Below are 27,754 nucleotides of genomic sequence, written 5' to 3'. Positions count from 1 at the left end.
CGTTCTCTAAAGAAAGACCGCAGACATGCTCATTCTAGCACTTTATTGGAAATTGGTTGTGTACATCAACGAAATCAGACCAAAGTAAAGGCATTACTTCCACACAATATTCTGATGTCTGTGCTATTACATAATTTAATAAATCCCAAGATGTCGTTGATTTTGGTCAAAGAGCTTGAGCAGTCCAGAAATCTATATAAATATAGATCATAGCATCTAAAATAACCACCGTTGTTTTAAGTTAGTTCCAAAAGTCCCGGGAACATCTCTTAAAATCTGTAGCTTAGATTGGTTGCAGTGCTGGTGGGAGGGAGGGAAGGGCATGCACTTTATACCACGGAGCTGATGATAGCAGGTGCTGGGGTGGGGGGACATTTCTCAAGTGTGGGCACACAAGGGGGTGGGGGCTGGAGATCATGAAAGCTGGCCAGGGAACTTGACCACCCTGTGTTTTCCCGCAGTGCTCGACTATCGCAGCGCTGAGACTCCAATGCAAAAAGAAGCCTGTCACCCCAGGTCCCTTGGCATTGCCAAGAAATGGCAGAGCCCTCCTGACTGTCGACATTCTGGCACAGACATCCTGGGAAGTTCGACCCATCTCCCTTCCCCTGCCGTGCTCAGTTCCCTCCAAATTACATAACGTGAGAGAGGGGCACAGCAAAGAAAATGCTGTGAACCAAAGTGCCGCTGCTGGCCCCTTGGAATGCGGATAGGGTGCCTTTGCTTGGTTTGACCTGAGGGGCACTGGCAAAGGCTGCTCTGCCCCCAGTGTCTCCCTCACCACCTTGAAGGCCACCATCAGTAATTAGGTTGTTTGGTTCTTCAAAGCTTCTCAGCATTCAGCAGTGACACCTGTACATCCATGGTGGCTTTGCTGCTCACTATCGCAAACAGCCGTAACCTCCACCAAGTCATCGGTTCTTACAACCCCATGAGGTAGGAAGGGCAGGGATCATGACCCCCCATTTAAAAGGAATCGGGAACCCACAGAATTAGGTCCCTTGACTGAACTCACACAGCTGGCCAGTGGCAAAATCCAAACAAGAACTCGGATCTCCTCTCTCATATCAAGCTCCTGAGTCCACACAGCAAAGCCCGTCCCGTCGCTTTTCTGAGAAGGAAAGAGGCTGGGGGAGGGGACACCATCCCCATCCCTCACTGCCCCTCTTGGGAGGTTCTCACACAGCCCCATTGAGGACAGGATGAGTCCGCATGCGATAGATAATGACCGCAGTGGCCGGGCACAGTAACAAAGAGGTCATGATGACAATGGTGGCCAGGATGATGAGGACAATGACCCAGATATCCAGGATGTGCTTGGGGAGCACAGCCTCCATGGGGACCTGGCTGACGGCATCCATGCTGCTTCACTCTGCAACAGACAGGAAAGAGGAAATCACTATTTTGTACCCTCTCCAGGAGTCCGAAGCTTGGGTCACTTACCAGCTGTGTGCTCGTTAAGGTAATCTGATCAATAATAATGGCCTCATTTACCAAGTGCTTCCTATGTGCCAGGCCCAGCACTGGGCACTTTATGTGTATTAACCCACTGAGTCCTCCCTTCAACCACCAGCTCCATGAGACGGGGACTATTACAGTCATCCTTTATTTCTTGGACTTGATCGCCAGTTATTTCCGCTTTACAGATGATGACTCTAAAACCTTTACAGATGTCAATGTGGTTAATTTGCCCAAGGAAGTGAAGCTGGATGGGTGGGACTCCAGAGTCATGTTTATTTTATTTTATTTTTTTGGATTTTCTTTTTTTTTTTTTATAGGAAATTTATTGTCAAATTGGTTTCCATACAACACCCAGTGCTCATCCCAAAAGGTGCCCCCCAGAGTCATGTTTAACTAATAAACTGTCACACCGCTGGTCTGTCCCATCTGTTAAAATGCCTTCTCCTGTTCTCCTCTTACCAAAACCTGATCTTTTCTGTGGAGAACCTACCTATGCAGTGTGGTTTAGTTAGGGTGCTCGCGTGAGCACAGGGGCAGATACGTGATCTGGGTTTGGCCATCACAAATCATAGCCTCAAGTGGACAAGTGGCCCAGCCCAGCTCCCAGGGCTTTCATGTGCAAGCTATTGGGAAAGATGATTCTTTCTGCTGGGGATTGCTACACCAAAAGGTTGTGAGTCTGGAAAGGACGGGGTGGGCTGTGTCACCCACGTGTAGAGAGCCTGTCTTAGAGATGGAAGGAGAAATGGAACTTTCAGGACCTGAGCCCAGCACACTCTGACTCCATGTGCAACCCTGGACACGCCCCCCTCTCCCCGTTCCCAGCCCCACCCCTACACAGAAGCGAATAATTCCCTGCTTTAAGCCGGAGTCAGTTTGGCTTCTCTCACAGCTAAAAGAGTTCTGATGGATAAGATGTAAATCAGTTCTTCCCAAACTTTTTCAATTCACAGCACCCTTACGTAATTATTTCACAGCTCTCCAGGCCAAAAGAAATACCTAGCAGTTGCATTTAGTACGTTTAGTAGTCAGGTCCAAACACTTCAGTAAGCATTTATATCCTAACAAATTAGTAGCTGTTTGAAAAACATTGTACACACAAATGGAAAGGAAAAAATAGTTTTATTTCATCCTTAGCCAGCTGCTTACTCATGGGAGGTGGGCAATGGTTAGACGCACAACTTTTCAGACTCTGGAGCCAGAGTCAACAATGCCATGACCAGTCCCATTCCACATTCATGTGTGTGCAGTACTTGCTGTATCGTGGCAACAGCCAAAAACTCAGCTTCACAAAATACAACATCGCCAAAAGGAATGCAGTAAGGTTAACGTGAAACTGTAAACTATCTTGAGCTAGTCATTTTCACAGAGTCTGAGAGATGTCAAATATCAATATTCCTATCTGAAATTAATTATAAGATCCCACAGTCGCCCCCCCCCCCCACACTTTTCCAATGAGTTCACCGTGGCTCCCCAGGGCTCACTTACAACTTGGGAACCACATATATCACACATTCCCTGCCCAGAGGGCACAGGCTGGAACAAACACTCTCCTATGGTTCCTTCTAGATCTGAGATCTTTTATTTCTGTGATTCTAGGTCCCAGGCAAAATTTCCAATTCCAGTCCAATTTCCTGCTTTCTCCTAATCAGTAACTTTTCCTTTCCAACGCCTTTGGATTCATGCCCACTGTTGCCCCTCTAGGAAAGGTACTGATTGCCATATCCGAGGCAGAGTCCCCAAGATATACACACAAGGATGTTCATTTCCGCATTGTTTGTTATAGCAACTAATGCAACAAGTGTCCATAAACAGTAAAATAGAATATATCCATATACTAGAATACCATGCAGTGGTTTTCATTCATCTAACAAATACGTAGTCCTTGCTACTCCCCAAGCGTTGTTCCAAGTGTGCTACAAATATTAACTTATTTAATAGTTATTATTACAAAGAATGATGATCTATGGTGAGTTCTGAATAGTTTACGTAGAAAAAAAAAAGTAAAGTACAGAATAATGTGTATAGGATTATTCCCCTGGCTCAGATTTTGTAGAATTAAGTAGATATATAGGTGGTGATACATAAAAGCAAAATCATTTATGAGCAGAATCCAAAGAAAGTGCTAATAGTGACTACCAGAGGGGCTGGACTAGGAGTAGGAGAAGCTTTTGCTTTTCATTCTTCATGTTTTCATGCTGTTTGAATATTGTAAACATGAGCATGTCTTACATTTGATTTTCTGAAGTCCGCTGGATTGAGGGGGAAATGGACTTTTTTCTTTATAGTTCTCTGTATTAAAAATTTTCAAGTCCAACAAAATTCAAGGATGAGCCTAGATCAGTGGTTACCAAATGCCCTATACCAAGCTAAGTGAGAACCACCTTAGGACAGTATAAAAAAACACTAATTTCTGGGTCCCATTATAGACTTACTGAATCAGACTCAAGAGGGGACAGGAGGGGGCTTTTTTTCCCCAATATGCACCCAGGTTTGGGAACCCTGAACCCACCGATCTCTAAGGCTGCTATGATGCTCTCCAGCACTGTGATGTGGGAACTGATCCCTAGGTGCTCTGTAGCCAGTCTTACCAGACCTGGGTAAGGTCCAGGATGAAGGAGAAGGCTCTGGCAAGGCTCCCCAGGACACCAGGATTATCAGGCTGGGGCTTGCCAAGGAGGAAGAGGCACAGCCTGGCCCTGCCTCAGCCTTGGAAACGTGGTTACTTTCTCCCAAGTCCAAGGCTCAGAAGCATGAATCACAGGAGACGCACACTGTTAAAGAAGGACGGAGGCGGCAGAAATCATTCTTTGTGGTCTCCTGATTACATCAACAGCTAGCTTGCCCTGAGCCAAAGGAACCCCACGAAAGCCCTTTCTGGTAAACCCATTAACATCAAACAGTTTCTGTGACTCCAAATGCCAGGAATAATCTCCCTGGCTGTTTCTCATAAGGAAAACCTGTCATTTACAGGAATCTAAGCTTCAGGGCTCATTCACAACCACGAACCATGGAAGCTACAGCCAGCAGTATTTCACAGATGGCAAAACTGAGGTCCACGGGTCTTTCCCCACCTTCAACCCCACCCTCTTCCAGAATAATCATTCAAAGATATAAATCTGATCAAGACACAACACACAAAAAAACAGGATAGAACAAGTAGATAAACAAAGGAAACTTTTTCTGTAACCTGTACTCAAGACTGTACCCATATTACTCTTCCACACGTGACATGATTTAAAACCCTGATCACAAAAACAGACAAAAGCAGAGCTGCTCCAGAATGCCAAGGAGGGACGAGACAAGGGTTTTGGGGTCCCACCCAGATAGCGAGGCTGAATAAATATCCTTAGAGGCCCTAAGCACTGGAGATTAGGGTGCCCATCCCCTTCACACATACAACTCAAACTAAAAGCAACATTAAACCATAACACATAAAACTAATTTTCCCAGGTACTTTTTTGGTATCCCAAAAAAGTAGCACAGCATGTTCACTTGCTACAGCCCAGCTGTTCAGCTTCCCCTTGACCCTTTGGGCTCCACAAAACACAATCTGGAAACCACAGGTTGTGATATTCTCCAAGGGCCTTCCCAGAGCTGCTGTTCCAGGCCTCTAAGTCTGGCCATGAACTTGGCCAGGCATCAGAGGACACAGGGAGCTCTCTTTCCCTGTTTCAACCTTCTCAGTCTTCAAACACGTGTCCCCGATGGGCTATTTCTTCCCATAGAACAGGGGTTTGGGTGGCTTCTACCTCTCCCCACTGCGAAAGAAAAACTTTGTCCCCCAAATAAGAACTACACAAACCATATGTTCAGCATCTTTAATGGCATGCTGGAAGAATTTGCTTGAGAAAAAGCAGGACTCCAAGCTTCTGCTGGCTGACTTCTGTTTGACCTCTATCTGGCATCCGGGTGCATGGCTCCTTGTGAGTGCCTAAAACCCTGTTTTTTGGTATGTCTAATTAATAACCGTAGATCAATCTGCTTATCATTTACTTTGCAGATATATTACTCGTTGTTTCTTATCAATGGGTTATATCGGACTATGGCCCAAACCATTCATGTCACCAATTTAACCTTATCACAGATAAAAATGTGATGTTTTTATGGCCACGGGAGGTAAAACAGCAGTCAAGCCTACACTCCTGTCATTTCAAACTGGCATACCTTATCTGCTCTCTATCTCATTAAAGGAATAAATAAACTTTGACATATGTTCAGTATAAGTTTGTCTAAGAAACTGCGTTAACACCACCCTGAGCTGACAAGCAAGGAAGTCACAGGTATCACCAGCCACTGATGCCATCTGGGCCCTACCCCGCCAGCCCTGTGAGAGGCCAGTTTGCACAGGCAACTGAAAGTCTTTTGGGAAAAAGAAAAAAAAAAAAAAAGAATCATTGTTGCAGCCAATTCCAACACAGGGCAGATTTTCTAGTTCCAACAAGATGTATATAAGTTTCATAGATCAAAATTTCCTGCAAGTCCATAGTTTTAGAACAACTAAATTCAAGGTGACTAATCTATGCCGTGTCTATCCTTTCAATCATGAGACTCACTCCCCAGCAAACAGCTCTCTCCTCTCTGATGAGGCAATATTGGTTTTGGCTGAGCACCATCAAGACAAGTAACTGTGTCCAGGATGTTCGTTTGTTCATTCATTCATTCACTCACTCACTCATTCATTCATCACGTACTTGCTATATACAAGATATTCTCTTAGCGGTGCCTGGGTGGCTCAGTCGGTTAAGCATCCGACTTTGGCTCAGGTCATGATCTCACGGTTCGTGGGTTCAAGCCCTGCATTGGGCTCTGTGCTGACATCTCAGAGCCTGGGGCCTGCTTTGGATTCTGTGTCTCCCTCTCTCTCTGTTCCTCCCCCACTCATGCTCTGTCTCTCTCTCAAAAATAAACATTAAAAAAAATTTTTTTTTAAAGGTATTCTCTTAGGAATTACTGTTATTTACTCAGAAGACCAAATTTAATTCCAAGAAGCACAGAGAAGTTAAGTACCTTTCCTCTTATTTCCTCAAATACACGCTCACACAAGCCAGCATTTGCTTAACAAATACGAACTGCTAACTAAGTACTGTGTTGGGACTTGTCCCACACATTTAACTTATTTCACCGTCACAACAATCCTGTGCAGGATATATTATTTTACAGATGAGGAAATGAAAGCCAAGAGAGGTTAACTGGCTAGTGACTCATAAAGAAAAGTAAATGGCATTCAAACGCAGGCCTCCTGACCCTGTATTCACTTTCAAAGCCTCCACACAGACCCAGGAATAAGAACATGGAATATGCCAGATCTACAGCTCTCTCTCCTAAGTCTACACTCATTACTTTCAGCTAAAGGCATTCTGGACTTAGAGATACGCAAACTATAAAAGATCAGGATTTCCATTTCCAGTAATGGCAAACTAGATCACTTTGACCTCTAACTGAGGACAACTGGAAAAATTGGGCCCCCCCCCCCAAGAAAACCTGTCTCAAGGCACTAAGAAGTAACAAATAATGGGGAATTAACCAGCCTAAGATTTGGGAACAGATAGAAATCCAGGGAGGCGAGCCTGGCATTTGAAACAGCATTTCCCCTAGTGGAGGATAGAGACTAAGCAGTGTTTCTGACAGACTCAGGGATCCAAGACTGCCCAGATAGGGAGAACAAAAATCCTGCATTTTGAGGTTGGACCTCAAAAAGCATTCTTGGTGCTAAGAGTGAACCAGAAGTATGCCAATTCTAGAGACTGCAACCCAGGTTTGAATCATCACAGTCCCTGAAATTGAATTAAGGTTATTTCACATTGCGAATACCTCCAGGTGCTGGGCAGAAGCAAACCTACATCCTCTCTAGAGGAGAAAACATCACAACAAGCTTCAAAAAAATTTTTAATTAAATATAATGCCTAATGCATAACCAAATGTAAGCAGAAATGAAAAAAGACAAGATGACAAGAACAGAGCAATCAGAAACAACAGACAATAGAAAAAGATCTACAAGGGCTACAGATAGTGGAGTTGTCTGTCAGATACACCTTTAAATAACCTTGCTTACTATGTTCAAGGAGACTGAGAATTTTGACAGAGATCTGGAAATTATAAGAAAAAACACAACAGATTTTTTTTAAAGAGCCGAGCAGAAATACTAGAAGTGAAAAATACAATAATAGAAATAAAAATTCAACAAATAGGCTTAACAGCAGATGAGACACAGGTGAAAAAAATATTAGTGAACTAGAGAATAGATCAGAAAGAAAAAAACCCAAAATGCTTCTGTAATAACAAAATTTCCCAAAGCTGATGAACGACAGCAATTCACAAACTGTGGAAACCTTACGAAATCCTAGCAGGATAAATAGAGAAACTCATAGTTAAGCACATTACAGTAAATCTGCTGAAAACCACAGGTAAAGAGAAAAAAGACAGATTATCTTCATATGAAAACCAATCAGACTGACATCTACCTTTTCAACAGAAACCATGGAATCTAGAAAACAGCAGGATGATATCTTTAAAACACCAAGCAAAAATAACTGACAAGAATTAAGATGAAAGAAGATATTTTCACCCAATAAAAAGACAGAATTGAAATGTGCAATAACAATAGCAAATATACAAGGGTTCCTGGGTGGCTCAGTCAGTTAAGCATCCAACTTCAGCTCATGTCATGATCTCACAGCTCGTGGGTTCGAGCCCCGCATCTGGCTCTGTGCTGACAGCTCACAGCCTGGATCCTGCTTTCTGCCCTCCCCCAGCTTGCACTCTGTCTCCCTCTCTCTCAAAAATAAATAAACATTAAAAAAATTTTTTAAATTAAAAAATAAAAAACAATAGCAAATATATAACAATAAAATTAAAGTATTCTGACTTCCTTGCATAGCCTGGGAGAGGGCAAAAGAACCAGATAACATTAGACTTAAGTCAAGGATGTATATTGTAATCCCTAGCGCAGCCATTTACATTTATTTATTTTTGAGAGACAGAGACAGAGCACAAGTGGGGGAAGGCAGAGAGGAATGAGACACAGAATCCAAAGCAGGCTTCAGGCTCTGAGCTGTCAGCACAGAGCCCGACGTGGAGCTTGAACTCACAAACCGTGAGATCATGACCTGAGCCAAAGTCAGAAGCTTAACCGACTGAGCCACCCAGGTGCCCCTTGGAGAGACCAGGGCAGCCATTTAAAAGTAGCAAGAGGGGCGCCTGGGTGGCGCAGTAGGTTAAGCGTCCGACTTCAGCCAGGTCACGATCTCACGGTCCGTGGGTTCGAGCCCCGCGTCGGGCTCTGGGCTGATGGCTCAGAGCCTGGAGCCTGTTTCCGATTCTGTGTCTCCCTCTCTCTCTGCCCCTCCCCCATTCATGCTCTGTCTCTCTCTGTCCCAAAAATAAATAAACGTTAAAAAAAAAAAAAAAAGTAGCAAGAGTGTATAACTTCCAGAGAACATGAGGGAAGGAGGAAAAAAACAGAATACGTGGGACATATAGAAAGTACACAGAAAGATAGTAGATTTAAACTTAAACCAACAAAAACTACTGGAGTATACATAAAAATTAAAAATGTATATAAATATATATTCTTCATAAGAGACACATGGGATTTAGAAAGGTTAAAGGTTAAAGGGTACAAAAGAAATACTATCTACTCATGAATTGTGTGAGCTAGTAGAGCTATCTTACTGTCAGAGGAAGTAGACTTCTAGACGAAAAGTAGAACTAGAGACACCAGAAGTTAAAAAGATTTTTAATTTTTATGTACCTATTTCAGAATTATAAGGTCAAACAGATGAAGCCACAATTATAAGGGGGAGTTGAACACAATTCTCTCAAATACTGGTAGAACAAAGAGTTTTTTAAAATCAGCTGAGGATATAGAAGATTTCTTAAACTAATAGTTTTCTATAATATATGGTTTCAAATAAAGAGTACCAAAACTAATTGAATATAAAAAGTTAGGGGCGCCTGGGTGGCTTGGTCGGTTAAGCGTCCGACTTCGGCTCAGGTCATGATCTCACGGTCCGTGAGTTCGAGCCCCGCATCGGGCTCTGTGCTGACCGCTCAGAGCCTGGAGCCTGTTTCAGATTCTGTGTCTCCCTCTCTCTCTGACCCTCCCCTGTTCATGCTCTGTCTCTCTCTGTCTCAAAAATAAATAAACGTTAAAAAAAAAAAAATTTTTAGGGGCGCCTGGGTGGCTCAGTGGGTTAAGCGGCCGACTTCGGCTCAGGTCATGATCTCGCGGTCCGTGAGTTCGAGCCCCGCGTCGGGCTCTGTGCTGACAGCTCAGAGCCTGGAGCCCGTTTCAGATTCTGTGTCTCCCTCTCTCTGACCCTCCCCTGTTCATGCTCTGTCTCTCCCTGTCTCAAAAATAAATAAATGTTAAAAAAAAAAATTAAAAAAAAATTTTTTTTTAAATATAAAAAGTTAACATTTAAATTATTTCCTCTGGGAATAATTTTCATATATTAATATATTTAATATAATATAATAATAAATATTGAATAAATACAAAAGAGGAATACATTATACTATATTTTATATATAATTCCAAATTATATAATACTATATATTCATTTAGTGGTATTGGAAGAAAATAACTTTAAGGATAATTACATGAGAATAAAGGGAAGCACAATATACTGTGTTTAAAAAACAAGTTCATAGTAGCATAGTTTTAGTGTAAGAATAGGTAACTTTTAGAACTGATTTCATATATTAGGTCACTTGACCTGACTTAGAAAACAGAAAGCTGGCTCTAGTATGTTTTAGTCATAACCGTAAAGAGGATATTTCCATAAAGCAATTGTGGTAAGAAGAATTCTAAGATGGCCCCCATAATCTCTAGTCCCTGGTGCTACCCCTGGGAACAGGTTAGGTCACATAACAAGGTGAAGGGATTTTGCAGATGTAGTTAAGGTTCCAGATCCCCTGACTTAAAAGTAATCAAAAAGATCATCCTGGGTGGGCCTGGCTTAATCAGGTGAACGTCCTTTTAAAAAAGGGCTGAAGCTTCCCTGAGGTCAAAGACACTCACTGGTCTGAGTGCAACCTTGAGTTACAAGACACAAATCTGCCAACAACCTGAATGAGCTTGCAAGATGAATCTTTCATAATAGATCCTTCAGAAGCAAATGCAACTTGGCTGACATCTTGACTGAAGTTTTACAAGGACCCAGCAAAGTTGTGTTTGGACTCCTGACCCACGAAAACTATGAGAGCGTGAATGTATTTTCAAGCCACTAAAGTTGTGGTAATTTGTTAAGGCAGCAATAGAAATCTAATACTGCAGTTCTATATCCTACTGGGTTTGTTCTGTGGAGAAAAAACCTCTACAAAGTAATGGTATTCTAGAAATCTACACAAAATTTAGACAGTAACCAGCTTTAACCACATAGTGTACCTTCCATTTTACAGATGGAGGAAATGACTTGCCCAAGGTCATCTACCAAGTTAAGGGCAGGACCGAAGGGAGAACTCAGGCCTCCTGATCTGCCTGCTCTTTTTTTTTTTTTAAGAGAGAGAGAGAAAGCGGAATCTGGGGGGAAGGGGAGGGGACAGAGAGAGAGAGAATCTCAGGCTCCACACTCAGCTTGGAGTCCAATGCCAGACTCGATCCCATATCAAGAGCCAGACGCTCAACCGACTGGGCCAGCCAGGTGCCCCCGCATGCTCTTTTCAATGCCATCACTATCCTGTTTGAGATGGGGGCTGGGAGACAGTGGGGAGTCAGGCTGGAGACGGGGTGGTAGGAAACAAACTGATAGGAAGAATGACAGCCAGCCAGGCTTCTTGATTCTAACTTTTCACTGTGTTAAAGCCACTGGGGGCCTTGAGGCCCAGAGCCCTAGGCAACATCACAGTAGGTGAGGCAGGTGAGATGGTTTTCAAGGGCGCACACACACACACACACACACACACACACACACACACGCCCCAACCAAAAACAAGTCCGGTCAGAATCATCAGTGAATGCAGTTCCACCCTTTGCATTCCATCCCTTTGATTCAAGACCCAGAGGCAAATAAAGCCAGTGAAGAAGGTAATGGCTAAGGCTGTAACGTATGTATTCCTCACCATGAGAGCATCAGGGAAGAGAGGGAGAGGCACTGGAATCTTGTCGTGGGAGATCCCACCAAAGTGGGAAAAAGCTCCGTGCATACAGGATGAAGGACTGCACAACGTGTCTGGACCCAGCTCTGCCCCAGCACTGATTTCACCCATCACAGCTCATTCTCCTCCATTCCCTTCTCTACCCTGCGGTATGCGTACTGAATACACATTTCTTAAGTCAACAGGGCCTCAAGCTTCCGGATTCTGCTAGGGCAATGGGAGCGCATCAGAAGGGAGGGAATACTTAGAAACAGCAGTTCTTTCCTTTACACTCACGCTGCCGCTGCCGTGTTAAGAGCCCAGGCTCTCTCTGAGCCAGTTGGCTTGGGTTGGCTCTACCACTTTCTAGCTGACCTACGCTGGATCAGTTGAACTTCCTAATGCTTCCATTCACTCAGCTGAAAACAAAACAAAAATGGGCAAATAACAGTATCAGCCTTGTAGGGTTAGAATTCCATGAGAGAACCACACATAGTACTTGGCAGTGTTCTGACACACAACAAGCACTCCACGAATGTTCATTCCGTGACTGATTATTCCTGGCTGTAGGGACTCACTGACCTAAGCAAAGAGCCTCCCCCTCTTCAATTAGGATTTGTTAGCATCTGTGACTTGGCATGTGTCTTCACTTTATCAACAAAGATGGTAGATGCTTAATCCACACTGATTTTTTTTAATGTTTATTTTTGAGAGAGATAGAGACAGAGCATGAGTGGGGGAGGGGCAGAGAGAGGGAGACACAGAATCCAAAGGAGGCTCCAGTCTCCGATCTGTCAGCACAGAGCCCGACGCGGAGCTCGAACCCACAGACGGCGAGTTCATGACCTGAGCCGAAGTCCGACGCCGAACTGACTGAGCCACCCAGGAGCCCTGTCACATTATTGATTAACCTGTCACATGGTTGATTAACCTGATGGATTCCTCCAGTCCAACTTTGAAACTGGTGGTGTAGCAATTCAATAAACATTGCTGACGCTGTGATTAACACTGGGCATCGAGGAGTGGGTGCAGAGACGGAGATGTTTGCCCATAAGAAGCTTACTGTCTTCTGCAGGAAAAAGACATTACTTATCATTACTAATTGCCATACAAGGCAGAGCAGGGCTTGCTACACTGAAAGTACAAACCACATGCTCATGGAGAAGAAGAAGGAAGTGGAAAGGCAAGTAGAGAGTTGAGACAATCTTGATTTGAATCCTGCTTTCCATCCTTATTAGAGGGTGACTTTGGACAAGTTATTTCAAACCTCTAAGCTTCGGTCTTCTCCTCTCTTAAATAGGGACATTGGAAGCACTATATTGCAGCCTGCTTTCACAAGGATAAAGCGAGACAATGTGTATATGGTCCTGAAACGAATGATGCTGAAAAAAATGTCCATCTTCATTCCTTTGTTTTTGTCTGAGTAAAAGAGAAAACTTTACAAAGAATGGGGACTTTGATGTGGGCTCTGAAGAGAAGTAGTGTTCAAAAGGAAGAAATAAAGAGAAATGAACACATACATCAACGAAGCCTGGAAGCGATAAGATCCATGGTGTGTTGAGTGCATACGTAGTCCTAGTGGTTTTGGCAAGAGGCTTAACCTTTACAAGCTTCCGTTTCATTTGTAAAATGGAAATAGTCGTAAATAATGGTAGCCGCTACTTCACTGGGATGCCGTGGGATCTGAATGAGCTAATGCACATAACGCACGTATTTCGGACAAAGCCTGGTAAACAGTAAGGGGGTTCATACGTGTTAAACCGAGCAAGGCCCACCGCATTAGCTCCTAAATTAAAAAGAGAGTTCGGAGGCCCCACCATTACTTTGGGCACCATGACTGCTCTGAGGCTGATCTAAGAAACCACGGTGATAATTTCGTATGCAAATGGCTTTTGATCGTCTGTCCTGGCTTTGATCTTCCACAGGAAAAGCGTGCCCTGCACATCTGAGCTGCAGCTGGCAGTTCACTTTTGAGGGATTGCCAGTGGTCATCCAACCGGTTTTACCACCAAGGAGTTCACTGAGGAAGGAGGCAATAAAAGAAATGACTTCCTGCTGGCAGGCAAGCTTAATTATCCCAAAGTGGGAGAGAAAGCAGATAGAGGCAGGTGGCTTCCTGCAGGTGTGGCGTTAGGCCAGCACTGTCAGAGCTCTGAGCACGGAGGCCAGAGAGCCGGCAGCGAGACCCAGCTCTGAGTCACTGACTCTGGAGCCGTCTCTTCAGGCATCGCGCCGAACGTGAACACTGAGGCTGACAGTTCCCAGAGAGTAGACGCGGGGCTTACCAGCATCACTCGGCTTAGGAGACTCCTTCCTAAGGCCCTCCCCTCAGGAGGAGCTGGTGTGATGTCCAAGAAGAATGGAGCACTTAGGCCAGACAGAGAAAGCAGTGTCCGTGATCTCAACTTAAATGTCCCCTCTCTGGAAAAGCCATTCCGGATCCACCCTTGCCCAGCAGCCATTCTCTCACACCTTGTTTTACTGTCTTCGTACACTTTTCACAATCGAAAATTAGCTTGTTTGTCTGCTTGTTTGCTTTTATGGGCCATCCTTGCTCACTCAGATGAGGGCACAAGGAGAGCAGAAGCCTCGTCTCTTGTGCATGGCTGTACCGTCAGTACCTGTCACCGGCCCTGGCACACAGTAAGTGCCCAGTAAATCTAAGATCGGTGAAGGACTGAATACGGACAGACTGGAGAACTCCAGATTTGAGCTTAGTTAGAACTCAGCTGTCCATAAAGGATTCTCACCCCCAATGACCTTAAAAGTCAGAATCTCATCTCTGGAATGCAAAATAAAATGCATCCTCCGACTTGATCATTTTCTGGGCTCTCTGTACACTTAAGATAATGGGGGCCTCTTTCTTTCCCAGCCTTCCCTGTTCATACCGGACAGAGGAGAGAGGAGGACCGACCTTTCAGAATAACGTTCTCTAGGATTCCCGCCTGCTGACTTGCTTGCGCTGGGGAGCTCAAACTCAAGATCAGGTTCCCTGCACTCCAAAGCTGGGCATTGAGGTGAGTGTGGGGGGTAGGGGAGTGGCTGTCCACAGTATGAACCTTTCTTTCTCTGTTCTCAGAAGAGGACAGAGAGCTGATAAGGGGAAAGGATTTCCCATGCCTACTCCAGTGAGCCCATCCCAGCCTCACTCACATTCACCCTTAGAGACAGCTCTCCTCCCTTTCTGTAATAGCCTCAAGCATTTACCAACCCAATCCATCTTTTGTTCCAAAGAGAGGGGCCAGAAGAAGGAACGGGCAGAACACATAACTATCACAAATGTGAAATGAATTAAATCAGAGACGTTCTCCAATGATCCGAGGTCCCCTGAGGAGTGCTCTGTTCTCACTGTAACCCAGCTGGCTTCTTTCTCCATCAAAATTCTTAACAGTGTAAAGACCTGTTCCCTGCCTTAGTTTTTATCTGCTCTTCTGGGGCTGGAAAAATGGAAAAACACCAGGATATTTCAAAGAGATCAGAAAGCAGCCAGGGCTATTCAAGACTGCACGTACCCAACTGACCCAGCCAATCACAGTCTTAGAAACCAAGAGGGAGCCAGCAGAGAAGCCCAGGCCAAATCCACAGCATCCTGCTTAAGCCTCCACCATCCATCATGGTTATCTGCCAGTGACTAAGTGCCTGCTCTGTGCCGGGCTGACAAAGGAAACTCTCCATGGAGTGGGCTGGCGGGGCGGGGGGAGTAGTGACAGAGCAGCAAGGGCACCAGAGTGGTCTGAATCCCCTGCCAAGCTATGTGGCTGGGAACAAGGCACTCTCCTAAAATGGGCTTCCCTGTGTACAGCAGGCAGAATGATGGCCCCTTGAAGATGCCCATGTCCTGGTCCCTGGAACCGTGAATATGAAAAAGGAAACATGACTCAGAGGGCAGTCATGAAAACAGAAGCAAAGGGACTTTGCAGACGTGGTTAAAAGGCTTTGAGGTGGACAGAGTATCATGGACCACCCAGGTGGGCCCAGTCTAATCACTTGAGTCCTTAAAAGAGAAGAAGAAAGTAGAAAGGTCAGAGAAATATGGCATGAGAAGCACTTGACTCACCATTGCTTACTCTGAAGATCGTGGAAACAGGCTATGAGCCAAGGAGTGCAGGGGCCTGTGGAAGCAGGAATGGCCCCTAGCTGACAGCCAGCAAGGCAACAGTGACCTTGGTCCTACACCCACAGGAACTGAATTCTGCCAATAACTCAAATAAGCAGGGAACCGATCCTCCCCTAAATACAAAGAGACGCAGCCTAATGATGCCTTGATTTTCTTCTAGAAAGACCCATACCAGCTTCTGACCTGTAGAACTGTAATACAATACATTCGATTTTTTAAAGCCACTAAATTTGTGGTTATTTGTTACAGTGTTAGAAAACGGACTCATTGTGTGGTCCTAAGTTCCTCCTTCAAGCTGGGCCTCCTTTTCCTGTCAGTCAACCGGAAAGGGTGGTCAAGGTAATCGCCAAGGGTCTGGCCAGCTCTCAAAGTCTCACTCCGCTCTCCTGACATCCTACCTCCTCCAGAGCTCTGCCACAGAGCCAGGATGCTCTTGGGTTGAAGACCATAATAGGAAAAATAGAAAGGAGCAAAGGGTGGGGAAGATGAATCTTTAAAAAAGTTAAAAGAAAAAAAAAGTATCTCCAAGAAAAAAAGTATCTTGTTTTGCCATTGGTTACTTCCTTGGCCGTTCCCCCAGAGGAATGAAGCGGAAAATCTGGGAGAGCAAGAAGAAAGCTTCACGATCAATTGGTAGAAGCTGTCCACAGCACTGAGCTGGGGATTCTCTAGCCCTACAGGGATTTGGTGCAAAGTCTTGATTCTCAATGTGTGCCTGGGACAGGGGATTCGGAGGAGTGACAGGTATGCCAGATATGTGCCACCACTGCTTGAAACCAATTTGGGGATCCCAGTTTCATTTTCCCTGTCTTTCCTTCTTCCTCTTCCATCTTATGTTCTCCGATCCTATGTAGTCGGTCACCAGCAATTCACATGCCCAATCTGCCAGTCGGAGGCCAAATCAACAAAATAAGGAAACTAGATCTATTTACAACGAAGCCATGTAAAGTACACAGTGTAGCTGCTGAATCTGGTTTGCTGGTGTCCAGTATGCTAGCCGGTTATAGTTCTGGTCTGTTCTGCCTCCTGGCTACCTCTTGGCCTTTTCTCCTAGACGTACACCATCGTGTTTCCCAAATGACATGGAAGGATACTAGGGGCCCTGGTGACTGACTGGTGCAGTGGCTGTCAGCTTCTTCCTTAACATCCCTGAGGTCACCCTGCAAGTTAATGACAGAAGCAAGATCTGAATGCAAATCCCCACCTCCCACCCCCACTGCAATGAGGTTCAAAGCTTAGACCGCGGAACCAAACTGCCTGGGTCCAAACCACAGCTGCACCACTTACTTCTGTGATCCTGGGTGAGTTGCTTATTCTCTCTGGACCTCAGTCTCAACTACAAAGCAAATATAATTGTGGTCCCTACCTCATAGGATCATGGTCAAAGACTAAATGCATTAACACAAATAAAATGCTTACAATAACGCCTGGCTCACAGTCAGCACTCAATAAATGTCAAGTATGATTATTATTACATCATTCGGCTTGCCTGGCCCATCAGGGCGGATGTCTGCAGGATGTGGTAATACCAACATTTACTCCTATAAACTGTGAGCACAAGTACGTGTGTCTATCTTTGATAAACCAATCAAGATAAAGATCCTCTCTCTTTCGAGACATTTCCTTTATTTGTACATATTTTTTAAACGCTTATTTATTTTTGAGGGGGGGGAGAGCGTGTGAGTGAGTGGGGGAGGGGCAGAGACACAGAGGAGAGAGAGAACCCCAAGCAGACTCTGCACTGACAGAGCAGGGGTCAGTCCCACAAACCTTAAGATCATGACTCGAGCCGAAATCGAGTGGGACACTTAACCGGCTGAGCCACCCAGGCGCCCCTGGACATTTTAAACCACAAAGAGGAGGGGCGCCTGGGTGGCTCAGTCGGTTAAGCATCCGACTTCGACTCAGGTCACGACCTAGCGGTCGGTGAGTTCAAGCCCGCCTCGGGCTCTGGGCTGATGGCTCAGAGCCTGGAGCCTGCTTCCGATTCTGTGTCTCCCTCTCTCTCTGCCCCTCCCCCGTTCATGCTCTGTCTCTCTCTGTCCCAAAAATAAATAAACGTTAAAAAAAAAAAATTTAAACCACAAAGAGGAAACAGAAGCACACTTTTTCATAGAAGGATCAGAATACAGCTAGGAAAGCAACTGCGACTGTGACTGCCTCTCTATCCCCCTGGTCTGTCACCCCTGGGCCTGATATGTGACCCAACCACACTAGGCTCCCAAAGTCTCTAATTTGGCTTATGTCTCAAACACGTCACCGCAGCTCAGTGACTCTTAGGCTAGCAAGAGACGGGGACTCCCCAGACCTTTCCTGCCGTGGAGCCCACGGTTCTGACGCCCTGAGAAGTCACTCTTGGGAAGCTTTGATAGAGCCGCACGACTCATACCCCAGGGCAGCTGAAAACAGGAGGTCCCTGGTAGCATGGAAAAGTGCTTCTCCTCAACTTTTTCGGTTGTTACTGCAGAAGTACGTGATGTCCCGAATCTCAGCTGGGCCGTCCTGCGCGTGCTCACGGGACTGCCGGGTGACCTGCATAACTAACCCCAAGAGCGTATCACGCTCAACCGTAGGCGCCCATCTGTTCCATGCCCCACTTCTTCATTTTACAGATGGGAAGGGTGAGGTTCAGATGGGGAGAATGCATCATCAAGTAAGGCAGAGCGTCTTCTGACTTCCAGAGAACTGTCCTTCCTACCCCCACCCCCACCCCCACCCTCCCGCCCCATTCGGGCATTTGCAAGCCTTCCCATTTACCCACTGCGGTGGTACCGCAGACCATAACGGGTGTTCAAGGAATCTCTGACACCTGAATGACTGAGCAGCTTTCCCTACTACAGCCTAGAGCTCTGAGGAATCTATAGAGAAATGGGAGACTCCTGAGGCCCCAGGAGCCAAGAAACGGTGGAGCTGCGGGAACGGGAGTCCAGCCTGGTCACTCAGAATCACAATCTTCCACAGTTGTACAGGTTTCTATGGTTTACACCTCCCATTCTCCCACTCAGTAAACAGGCTTGAGCGCCTATTTGCCAGGCCCTGGGCCAAGTACTGAGGATGCCTCAGAGATGAGGCATGGAGAGACAGTCTCTACCCTCAAGGAATTTGGGGCGGGGCGGGGGGGGGGGGGACAGAAGGGGTGCAAGAGAGCGGACAACCGGACAACCAAGTCCCAAGACCGAGGCAGGAGGAGAAGGAGCAGGGAGCTTAGAAGGCAGGCTTCGCTCCCAGATACTTTGCCCACCCACCCCCCTTTCTCCTTTGATTTCTGTACGCAAAGGATGTTTTCTCCGTTTCACAGATGGAGAAGCAAGGCTTCGAGGCAGGATGGTGAAATTGCTGGTGACGGACCAGGGGAGCACCCCCGACTCCAATCTCCCGGCGCCTCCTAGGCGGGGCTTTGAGAGAAGCCGCCTGGCGCGCCGCCGGACTCACCCACCCGAGCTGCGGCCCCCCCGGAGGCCCCCGATCCGCTGACACGGTGGCTGGAACTCAGGGGCCGAGAGAAGCAGTAGAGGGGAACGCACAAGTGATGACGGGGGAGGAGTGCGGGGAAAGAGGGCACAAAGAAAGGAGGCCGGTTGGGAGGGCGCTGGGGCAGGGAGCACACGACAAGGGAGCCCCACGCGCGACACCCGATGGCCCTACTCACCCCGGGATCCGCGGAGCTGCTTGGAGAGCACGCCCGCGCCCACCCCCCCCCCCCACCCCGCCCCCGCCGCAGCCGGATCGCTCCGGGTCTTCGGAAGGGTGGGCGGCCGGGACGGGCTCGCAGGGGCGGCGGCCGGGCCCCGGGGTCTCGGCGCGGCACGTGCCGGGCCCTCGGAGCCCGCGGCGGCGGGAGCGCGCGGGAGCGGCCGGGACGCGCGGCTGGGCCCCGGGGCTGCGCGCGGCGGCTCTGGAATGCACGGCCGCCAGGGACCGCCCCCGGAAAGCCCGGGCCCCCGGCCGCCGCCCCGCCCCCGCGGAGCCCGAGGAGAAACGGGGCGCGGGGGAGGCTGCTTCCCCGCCAGCCCCGCCGCTCGCTGGCGCGCAGCCCGGCGCGATCGCCTCGCCCGTCGGGGCCCCGGCTCTCCCTGCTGTGAACCGAGAGGGTCGCGCCGACCTGAAACGCGTCCTCTGGAATGCTTTCCCGCTGCAGTCTACCCACGCGAAATTCTGGCCGATGGGTTTGGACGGAGGAGCGGGGACTCAGAGCTCCTGCTCTGCGGTGCGCGGAGTTTTAGATCCGTGACAAGCGGCTTCGCCAAGTGAGGGGTAATAACACCTGCGTCCCAGCCCTGCTGTGAGGACGGACTTAGACGCCGGTGTGGAGCTGGTTGGTTGTCTGCTGTGACACGCCTCTGAGCATCCTGGTCATTTTTGTGACAACAGTGAAACGGCCCCATCCAAGGTGCTCATGGCCTCTGAGAGGACTCCATGCCCTGCCAGCTCCCCGCCCAGCTTCCACACAGGACAGTGCCAGCTCTCCGACCTCCCGCCGCCTTTGTGCTGCACCCAGGGACAGGGACCCCGGTCCCACCTTGGCACCCGGCTTTAAATTCAGCAGTCGAGCGCTCTTCCGTCTCTCTCTGAAACACGGGAGCGCAGGCCTTGACCATCAGTGTGACCTCGAGGAGTCTTGGAGCTCAGTTGTGGGTCAGTCTCTTCCTTTGCCCAATAGGTATGGTAAGAACCCTTCTGCCTTCCTCAGGCCTGAACCTGATACGGTGCGGGGGTGCCGAACTTAGCCCCGACTGTCTTCTGTAGGTCGGGGATGAGGTCAGCAGAAATGACACCGAAATCCTCACTACCAGATGCCAGTTGTCTAGAGGGGAGACAATGAGGATGAAGGGGGTTGACATGAGAAATGGTGTGCCAAAAACCCCAGGAATTGTCAGCCAACAACATGTTTTAATCAAAAGAGAAGTGTGGAATCTTTAAAACAAAAACAAACAAACACAAAACAAGTACTACACAATTCTGAATAGTTTAATACAAAATTCTCAGTGGAAAGAAAACAAACAAAAATGCTAAAGGAGGACAATCTCAATTTAACACAAAATGTTCTCTGGTTAGTGGAAGGGGTAGGGGACTACTCTTTTGGGTGGACACCTGGTAACTTCATGTGCCCTGTGTGAGCACTGGCGTCTGGAGGGTGCAGAAGCCCAGGACTGAAGCGAGCACTCGCCGGGCTCAGTCTGACTTTCCCGTTAGTACTCTATCTGTATCTTTTTATTTTTTATTTTTTTATTTTTTATTTTAGAGAGGGGAGAGCATGTGCACAAGCAGGGGAGAAAGGCGGACAGAGAGACACAGAGAGAGAATCTTAAGCAGGCTCCGCTCTTGGTGTGGAGCCCAACCCAGGGCTTGATCCCACGACCCTGGGAGCATGACCTGAGCTGAAATCAAGAGTAGGCTGCTGGGGGCACCGGGGTGGCTCAGTCATTAAGTGTCCAACTTCAGCTCAGATCATGGTCTCACTGTTTGTCAATTGGAGCCCCACATCGGGCTCTGTGCTGATAGCTCGGAGCCTGGACCCTGTGTCAGATTCTGTGTCTCCCTCTCTCTGCTCCTCCTTGGCTCACACTCTCTTTCAAAAATAAACAAACATTAAAAAAAAAAAATTTTTTTAAGTGTCAGATGCTCAGCCGACTGAGCCATCCAGGCACCCCTATCAATATCTCTATCATTATCTTTCATAATGGTCTTCCCTGGCCCCCAAAAAGCAAGCAGAAAGAGAAAATTGAATGCCCTATGGAAAACATACTGCATTAGCTCTGATGTCTCAGCTGGGCTGATTTTGCCAAGGGGGCTTTGGAAGAGAAGAATAAGGGCTGCTGTGTTGGGGTAGTAGGAGGGAAAAGATAGCCAATTTCAGTAGCAAGCTTTGTTACAGCAAAAATCAGGGGAAAACTCACATTTCACTTCTTTGGTCCTCAGTTATAAGTACTCCAAAGGGAAAACCACCAAGAATTCAAAAAGCAGGCCGGGGGGTGGGGGGTGGGGGGAGCGCCTGGGTGGTTCAGTGCATTAAGTGTCAGACTCTGGATTTTGGCTCAGGTCATGATCTCACAGTTTTATGAGTTTGAGCCCCGCATCTGGCTCTGCGCTCACACGCCTCACAGAATGCCTCTCTGTGAATCGCACTTAAACAAGAATTTTCTTCTTTCATATGTTTTTCACTTGTACAAGTACATATATTTATTTAGTTTTGGGAAATAATGTGGTATATTGGTTTGGAAATCAGGAATCCAAAATTCTCAGTCTGTCACTTAGTAGCTAAATGATCATCAATGCCTCAGTTTCCTCACTTGTAAAACAGTGAAATGAGACCAATTCCTTCTGTCACAATGATTGTGAGGAAAGATTTCACTCATGTGTTTATTCAAAACTCTTCATGGAAAGTCTCATAAGTGTACCAGGCACCGTAAGACAAAGTCTCTTTATAGTTGTTGGCATCTAGAGGGGAAATGTTCACCATAAATAAGCAAACAAATAAATAATCAGAATGATATTAATCCGTGAAACCATGAAGAATATAAAACGAGCTGATGTAATAGAGTGATGGAGCACATTTTATGTTTTATTATGGAGACTGTAGTTAATCTGAATTTCCTGAATCATTTGTATTATCAATGATTAGGTTACTCTATAATATATCAGCTTAAATATAATTTCCAAGGTTTTCGTTACACTTTAAGAATTTAGAGTGATATTAAATTACTGTCTGGATAATTTCTAAGGAAGATAGAACACAAAAACATTCATCACTAAGTATGGTATACACACACACACTCACCTTTGCCTTGTATTTTTACATGTTTGAGAGTAGATAAACCTTTGGGGTTCGTGAATGTATACGTTCAATTTTGCCATTTTAAGAAATGCAAATGGGATGTGTGTGGTCGTAGGTTTTTAAATGTTTGTTTTGCTGGTCCACTTAATGTTTGTATATTTCAAACCATACTCAGTTACCTGCCTGCAGTGATTTACTTGAGGAAATAGAAGGTATTTACATTACTTAAAAGATGTAATTTATGTGCTAAGATCTCAGTGTTGTCACCACAGAAAAGAAATGGTAACTATGTGACCAGATGGAAGTGGTAGCTGATACGATGGTGGTAATCATTTTGCAGTTTGTTTTTTTTTTTTAATTTTTTTTTTTCAACGTTTATTTATTTTTGGGACAGAGAGAGACAGAGCATGAACGGGCGAGGGGCAGAGAGAGAGGGAGACACAGAATCGGAAGCAGGCTCCAGGCTCCGAGCCATCAGCCCAGAGCCTGACGCGGGGCTCGAACTCACGGACCGCGAGATCGTGACCTGGCTGAAGTCGGACGCTTAACCGACTGCGCCACCCAGGCGCCCCCATTTTGCAGTTTTTAAATGTATCATATCAACATGTTGGGCACCTTAGACTTAACACAATGTTCAGTGTCAATTGTATCTCAATAAGGCAGGAAAAAAAGAGAAATGGCTAGGATCTCATTTTATTCAATATGATGAAAACTAGAAAAATCTTTTTTTAAGATACACAAAATAAGATATGATCAAATGTATGAACATGTCATCTTTCAAGAAGAAAAATCTACTCTGTAACAATGACAATTCTCTTCAAATAAGTGTATAAACCTAGAAAACATTGTAATTTATATGGGGCATTGAGACTATCTTAAGAACTGGAATAGTAAAGAAATATGAATATAGAATAAGATTATGAGTGTAATTTTGTTATCAAAGGAAAAAGAGAGCAATTTCCTCTTGAAGTAAAAAACTGTGCCAGAATGTGAAAGATTAGCAAAGACAAATTTTGAATGTGTAAGTCGTAGAAGTTTGATGAAAAGGAAACTTTGTTTCCTTTAAAAAATTCTTTTAAAATGTTTACTAAATTTTGTGAGAGAGAGAGACAGAGAGAGAGCGAGAGCACGAACAGGGGAAGGGCAGAGAGAGAGGGAGACAAAGAATCCAAAGCAGGCTCCAGGCTCTTAACTACCAGCACAGAGCCCGACATGGGGCTCGATGTCACAAACCGTGAGATCATGACCTGAGCCAAAGTCCGGTTACCGACTGAGCCACCCAGACACCCCAGGAAACTTTGTTTCCTTGGTTTATAATACCTGCAAATTATGAGTCTAAAAGGAAACAATGAAGTATGTTAAAATTTTGATAAAATTGGCTCTGTTTTAATGGGTTTAATCATAAGACTTTAAAAAGGTCTTTCTGGCAGTTGTTATATTAACACACAGGTAGAATTTGGTTTTGTTTTTCTCTATGTTAAAATGACACACTAGTCTTAGAATATTCTTCTTCTTTTTCTTCTTCTTCTTCTTCTTCTTCTTCTTCTTCTTCTTCTTCTTCTGAAAGGCAGACTGCCACATGCGGTGGCTCATTTGGATGTGTCTGGAGTCTTGCAGGCTCAACTACCCTATGTTCTCCTACAAATGGCCCTTGAGAGCTTGTTTGGAGGTTCTAGCAGGAGAGCACAGTGACCTGTATGCACTTGATGGAGGAACAGTCCTTCTCTATGGGGGAAGGTCATCCTCTTCCGCCGCGTGCAGCTTTGGGAGGGGAAGGGACATACAGGGAGCAGTGAGGTAGAAAGGGGACACCTGCCTAGTGAGCCAGATCAGCCAAATCAACCCTGGCAATCAATGAGGTGACGGATGTCACAGCCAGATCACCCTCACATCCTCAGTTTGTTCTTAACAAGAGGTAGTGAAAGTTATTTTTAATTTCTGTATAATCTGCCCAAATAGCAGATAGTATATATCTGATCAGAATAACTTGCTGTGTTTTGAGCTTTGTCATGCCCTTGATTATTTAAAAACAAAACCGTGCTCACATCAGCAGCACATATATTAAAAACAAAACAATAGCAGAAGTTCCTCATTTCTTAAATAAAGTTTCTTATAATCATACCTACAGTTATGTTTATTTTTTTTAAGTTTATTTATTTTGAGAGAGAAAGAGAGATCATGAGCAGGGGAGGGGCAGAGAGAGAGAGAAAGAGAATCCCAAGCAGGCTCTGCACTGACAGCACGGAGCCTGACGCAAGGCTTGAACTCACAAACCACAAGATCATGACCTGAGCCCAACGCTTAACTGACTGAGCCACACAGGCGCCCATCTACAGTTATGTTTATTTAGTACCAGCATATTGCTTCTCTGATTAATAGGCAGCAGCGGTGCCTGGGTTAAGCATCCGATTTCAGCTCGGGTCATGATCTCGCAGTTCATGGGTTTGAGCCCCGCGTCGGGCTCTGTGCTGACAGCTCAGAGCTGGGAGCCTGCTTCTGATTCTGTGTCTCCCTCTCTCTCTCTGCCCCTCCTGCTGGCGCTCTGCTCTTTCTCAAAAATAAACAGACATTGGGGTGTCTGGGTGGCACAGTTGGTTAAGCATCCAACTCTTGATCTCGGCCCAGGTCATGATCTCACAGTTGGTGAGTTTGAGCCCCGTATCAGGCTGTGTACCATCAGTGATTGGCATTCTGTCTCTCCGTCTCTCTGACCCTCCCCTGCTTGTGCTCTCTCTCTCCCTCTCAAAATAAATAAATAAACTTAAAAAAAATAGACATTAAAGAAAAATTTTTTTAATTAGGTAGCCACGCTACAACCATTCATTGTTTCCAGGCATGTATACTTCCGTCTTAAGCTAGGGATGATTCTTTTTTGAAAATTCTTTTTGACATTACCTTCCCAAGATCAGTTCAGTAGTTTATAAAAATGCAATGGGTTTTCACATGTCAAACCATCTTTGGTGCTTCCTGGATAGCTAAAATGCCAGAGGCTTCATCTCTCACGTTATAACCCATGATGTGTCTCTCATTCACAATCAGGAGGGAGAGTAGGTAGAATTAATTATGTATGTTTAAAATGCTCCATATTTCTTATGGCCCTTTGTAGCAACGTGGATGGAACTGGAGAGTGTGATGCTAAGTGAAATAAGCCATACAGAGAAAGACAGATACCATATGTTTTCACTCTTATGTGGATCCTGAGAAACTTAACAGAAACCATGGGGGAGGGGAAGGAAAAAAAAAAAAAGAGGTTAGAGTGGGAGAGAGCCAAAGCATAAGAGACTGTTAAAAACTGAGAACAAACTGAGGGTTGATGGGGGTGGGAGGGAGGGGAGGGTGGGTGATGGGTATTGAGGAGGGCACCTTTTGGGATGAGCACTGGGTGTTGTATGGAAACCAATTGGACAATAAATTTCATATATTGAAAAAACAATGCTCCCTATTTCTTAGTCGTCTTACTACTGTTATAGGATTTGCATTATGTATTAAGCCCACAAAATGCGATAAACTATCCAATCAAAAAAAGTACATTCTATCTTCCCCATGTTTATTTTAAAAAGTAGACTTGTCTGTGTCCCCATTTCCACCATACATTCTTACTTTTGAGGAAACACTGGCAAAAACCATAACCCGGTGGGATTTTACTCTCCTCTTCTCTGATATAGTTGCCTCGCCTAATAAATCAACAGAGGCTTCAGTCTAATCAACAAGTGGTTTTTGCTTTCTCTACATGCTTACCTGAAGTCCTCTGCTACACATTAAAGTGTCTCAAACAAAGGACAGTCCCAGGGACGTGGCGAGAAAGATTGCATCAGGTACTCTTAACTGGAATAGGCTTATAGGGCCAGACTTCTCACCATAAACTGACATTGTAACCATAAGCAGATATCTATAGACTGAACCGTAGGACCGAATCAGGATTGCTAGGACTCGTTTTAGTACAGAAACAAACAACTTCACGCAAATACGCTGTTGATCCAAAGTTTATGAGTCAAGAAAATCACATGATGCCAAAATTCTCAACAACTAGCAAATCGAATTCAAACAGTATATTAAAAAAAGTATTCACCACGATCAGGTGGGATTCATTCCTGGGCTGCAGGGCTGTTTCAATATTTGCAAACCAATCAATGTAATACATCACATTAATAGAAGAAAGGATAAGAACCATATCCAAAATATAGCACCCTTTCTTAATAAAAACTCTCAAGCAAGTTGGGATAGAAGGAACATACCTTAACATCATAAAAGCCATATATGAAAAGCCCACAGCTAATATCATCCTCAATGGGGAAAAACTGAGAGCTTTCCCCCTGAGATCAGAAACATGCAGGGATATCCACTCTCACCACTGTTGTTTAACATACTGTTGGAAGTCCTAGCCTCAGCAATCAGACAACAAAATGAAATAAAAAGCATCCAAAGAAGTCAAAAGTTCACTTTTCACAGATGACATGATACTTTACGTGGAAAATCCAAAGACTCCACCAAAAAGCTGCTAGAACTGATACATGGATTCATCAAAGTCACAGGATACAAAATCAATGTACAGAAATCAGTTGCATTTCTATACACCAATAATGAAGCAACATTAAGAGAAATCAAGAAAGTAATCCCATTTACAATTGCACCAAGAACTACAAAATACCTAGGAATAAACCTAAGCAAAGATGTAAAAGATCTGTATACGGAAAACTATAGAAGACTCATGAAGGAAATTGAAGAAGACACAAGGAAATGGAAAAATATTCCATGCTCATGGATTGGAAGAACAAATATTGTTAAAATGTCAATACTACCCAAAGCAGTCTACACATTCAATGCAGTCCCTATCAAAATTGCACTGACATTCTTCTCAAAGCTAGAAAAAACAATCCTAAAATTTGTTTGGAACCACAAAAGACCCTGAATAGCCAAAGTAATGTTGAAAAAGAAAACCAAAGCAGCAGGAGGCACACAATCCCAGACTTTAGCCTCTACTACAAAGCTGTAATCATCAAGACAGTATGGTGTTGGCACAAGAACAGACACATAGATGAATGGAATAGAGAACCCAGAATTAGACCCACAAATGTATGGCCAACTAATCTTTGACAAAGCAGAAAAGAGTATCCAATGGAAAAAAGACAGTCCCTTTAGCAAATGGTGCTGGGAGAACTGGACAGCAACATGAGGAAGAATGAAACTGGGCCACTTTCTTACACCATACAAAAAAATAAACTCAAAATGGATGAAAGACCTGAATGTGAGACAGGAAACCATCAAAACCCCAGAGGAGAAAACAGGCAATAACCTCTTTGACCTCAGCCACAGCAACTTCT

At 45.4% G+C, this 27,754-nt stretch overlaps 1 protein-coding gene across 5 annotated transcripts; it reads right to left on the bottom strand.

Moving 5' to 3' along the window:
* Window positions 1-26: 26 nt before the first annotated feature.
* On the bottom strand, window positions 27-20,312 carry SMIM3 (small integral membrane protein 3). 5 transcript variants are annotated; one of them, XM_025924684.2, is made up of 2 exons: window positions 20,178-20,312; window positions 27-1,372 (listed from the first exon to the last, which is right to left on the bottom strand). In XM_025924684.2, the coding sequence occupies exon 2, from the start codon at window positions 1,359-1,361 to the stop codon at window positions 1,179-1,181; it is 183 nt and encodes a 60-aa protein (XP_025780469.1). In that variant the 5' UTR covers window positions 1,362-1,372; window positions 20,178-20,312; the 3' UTR covers window positions 27-1,178. The 5 variants fall into 5 exon arrangements, with proteins under 5 accessions (XP_025780469.1, XP_086545888.1, XP_086543378.1 ...); XM_086689762.1 differs by lacking the exon at window positions 20,178-20,312 and adding an exon at window positions 19,761-19,881; XM_086687252.1 differs by lacking the exon at window positions 20,178-20,312 and adding an exon at window positions 19,308-19,441.
* Between the last annotated feature and the right edge of the window lie 7,442 nt (window positions 20,313-27,754).

Source organism: Puma concolor, chromosome A1, assembly GCF_028749965.1.
Source record: "Puma concolor isolate L17-30 chromosome A1, mPumCon1.1.hap2, whole genome shotgun sequence".
NCBI lineage: Eukaryota > Metazoa > Chordata > Mammalia > Carnivora > Felidae > Puma > Puma concolor.
The sequence above is the reverse complement of the archived record's forward strand: the minus strand, read 5'-3'. Positions and strand labels throughout refer to the sequence as shown.

Bases quoted from the DNA above. Each gene is read 5' to 3' on its own strand.
- SMIM3 (XM_025924684.2), bottom strand. From the start codon at position 1,361: ATGGATGCCGTCAGCCAGGTCCCCATGGAGGCTGTGCTCCCCAAGCAC.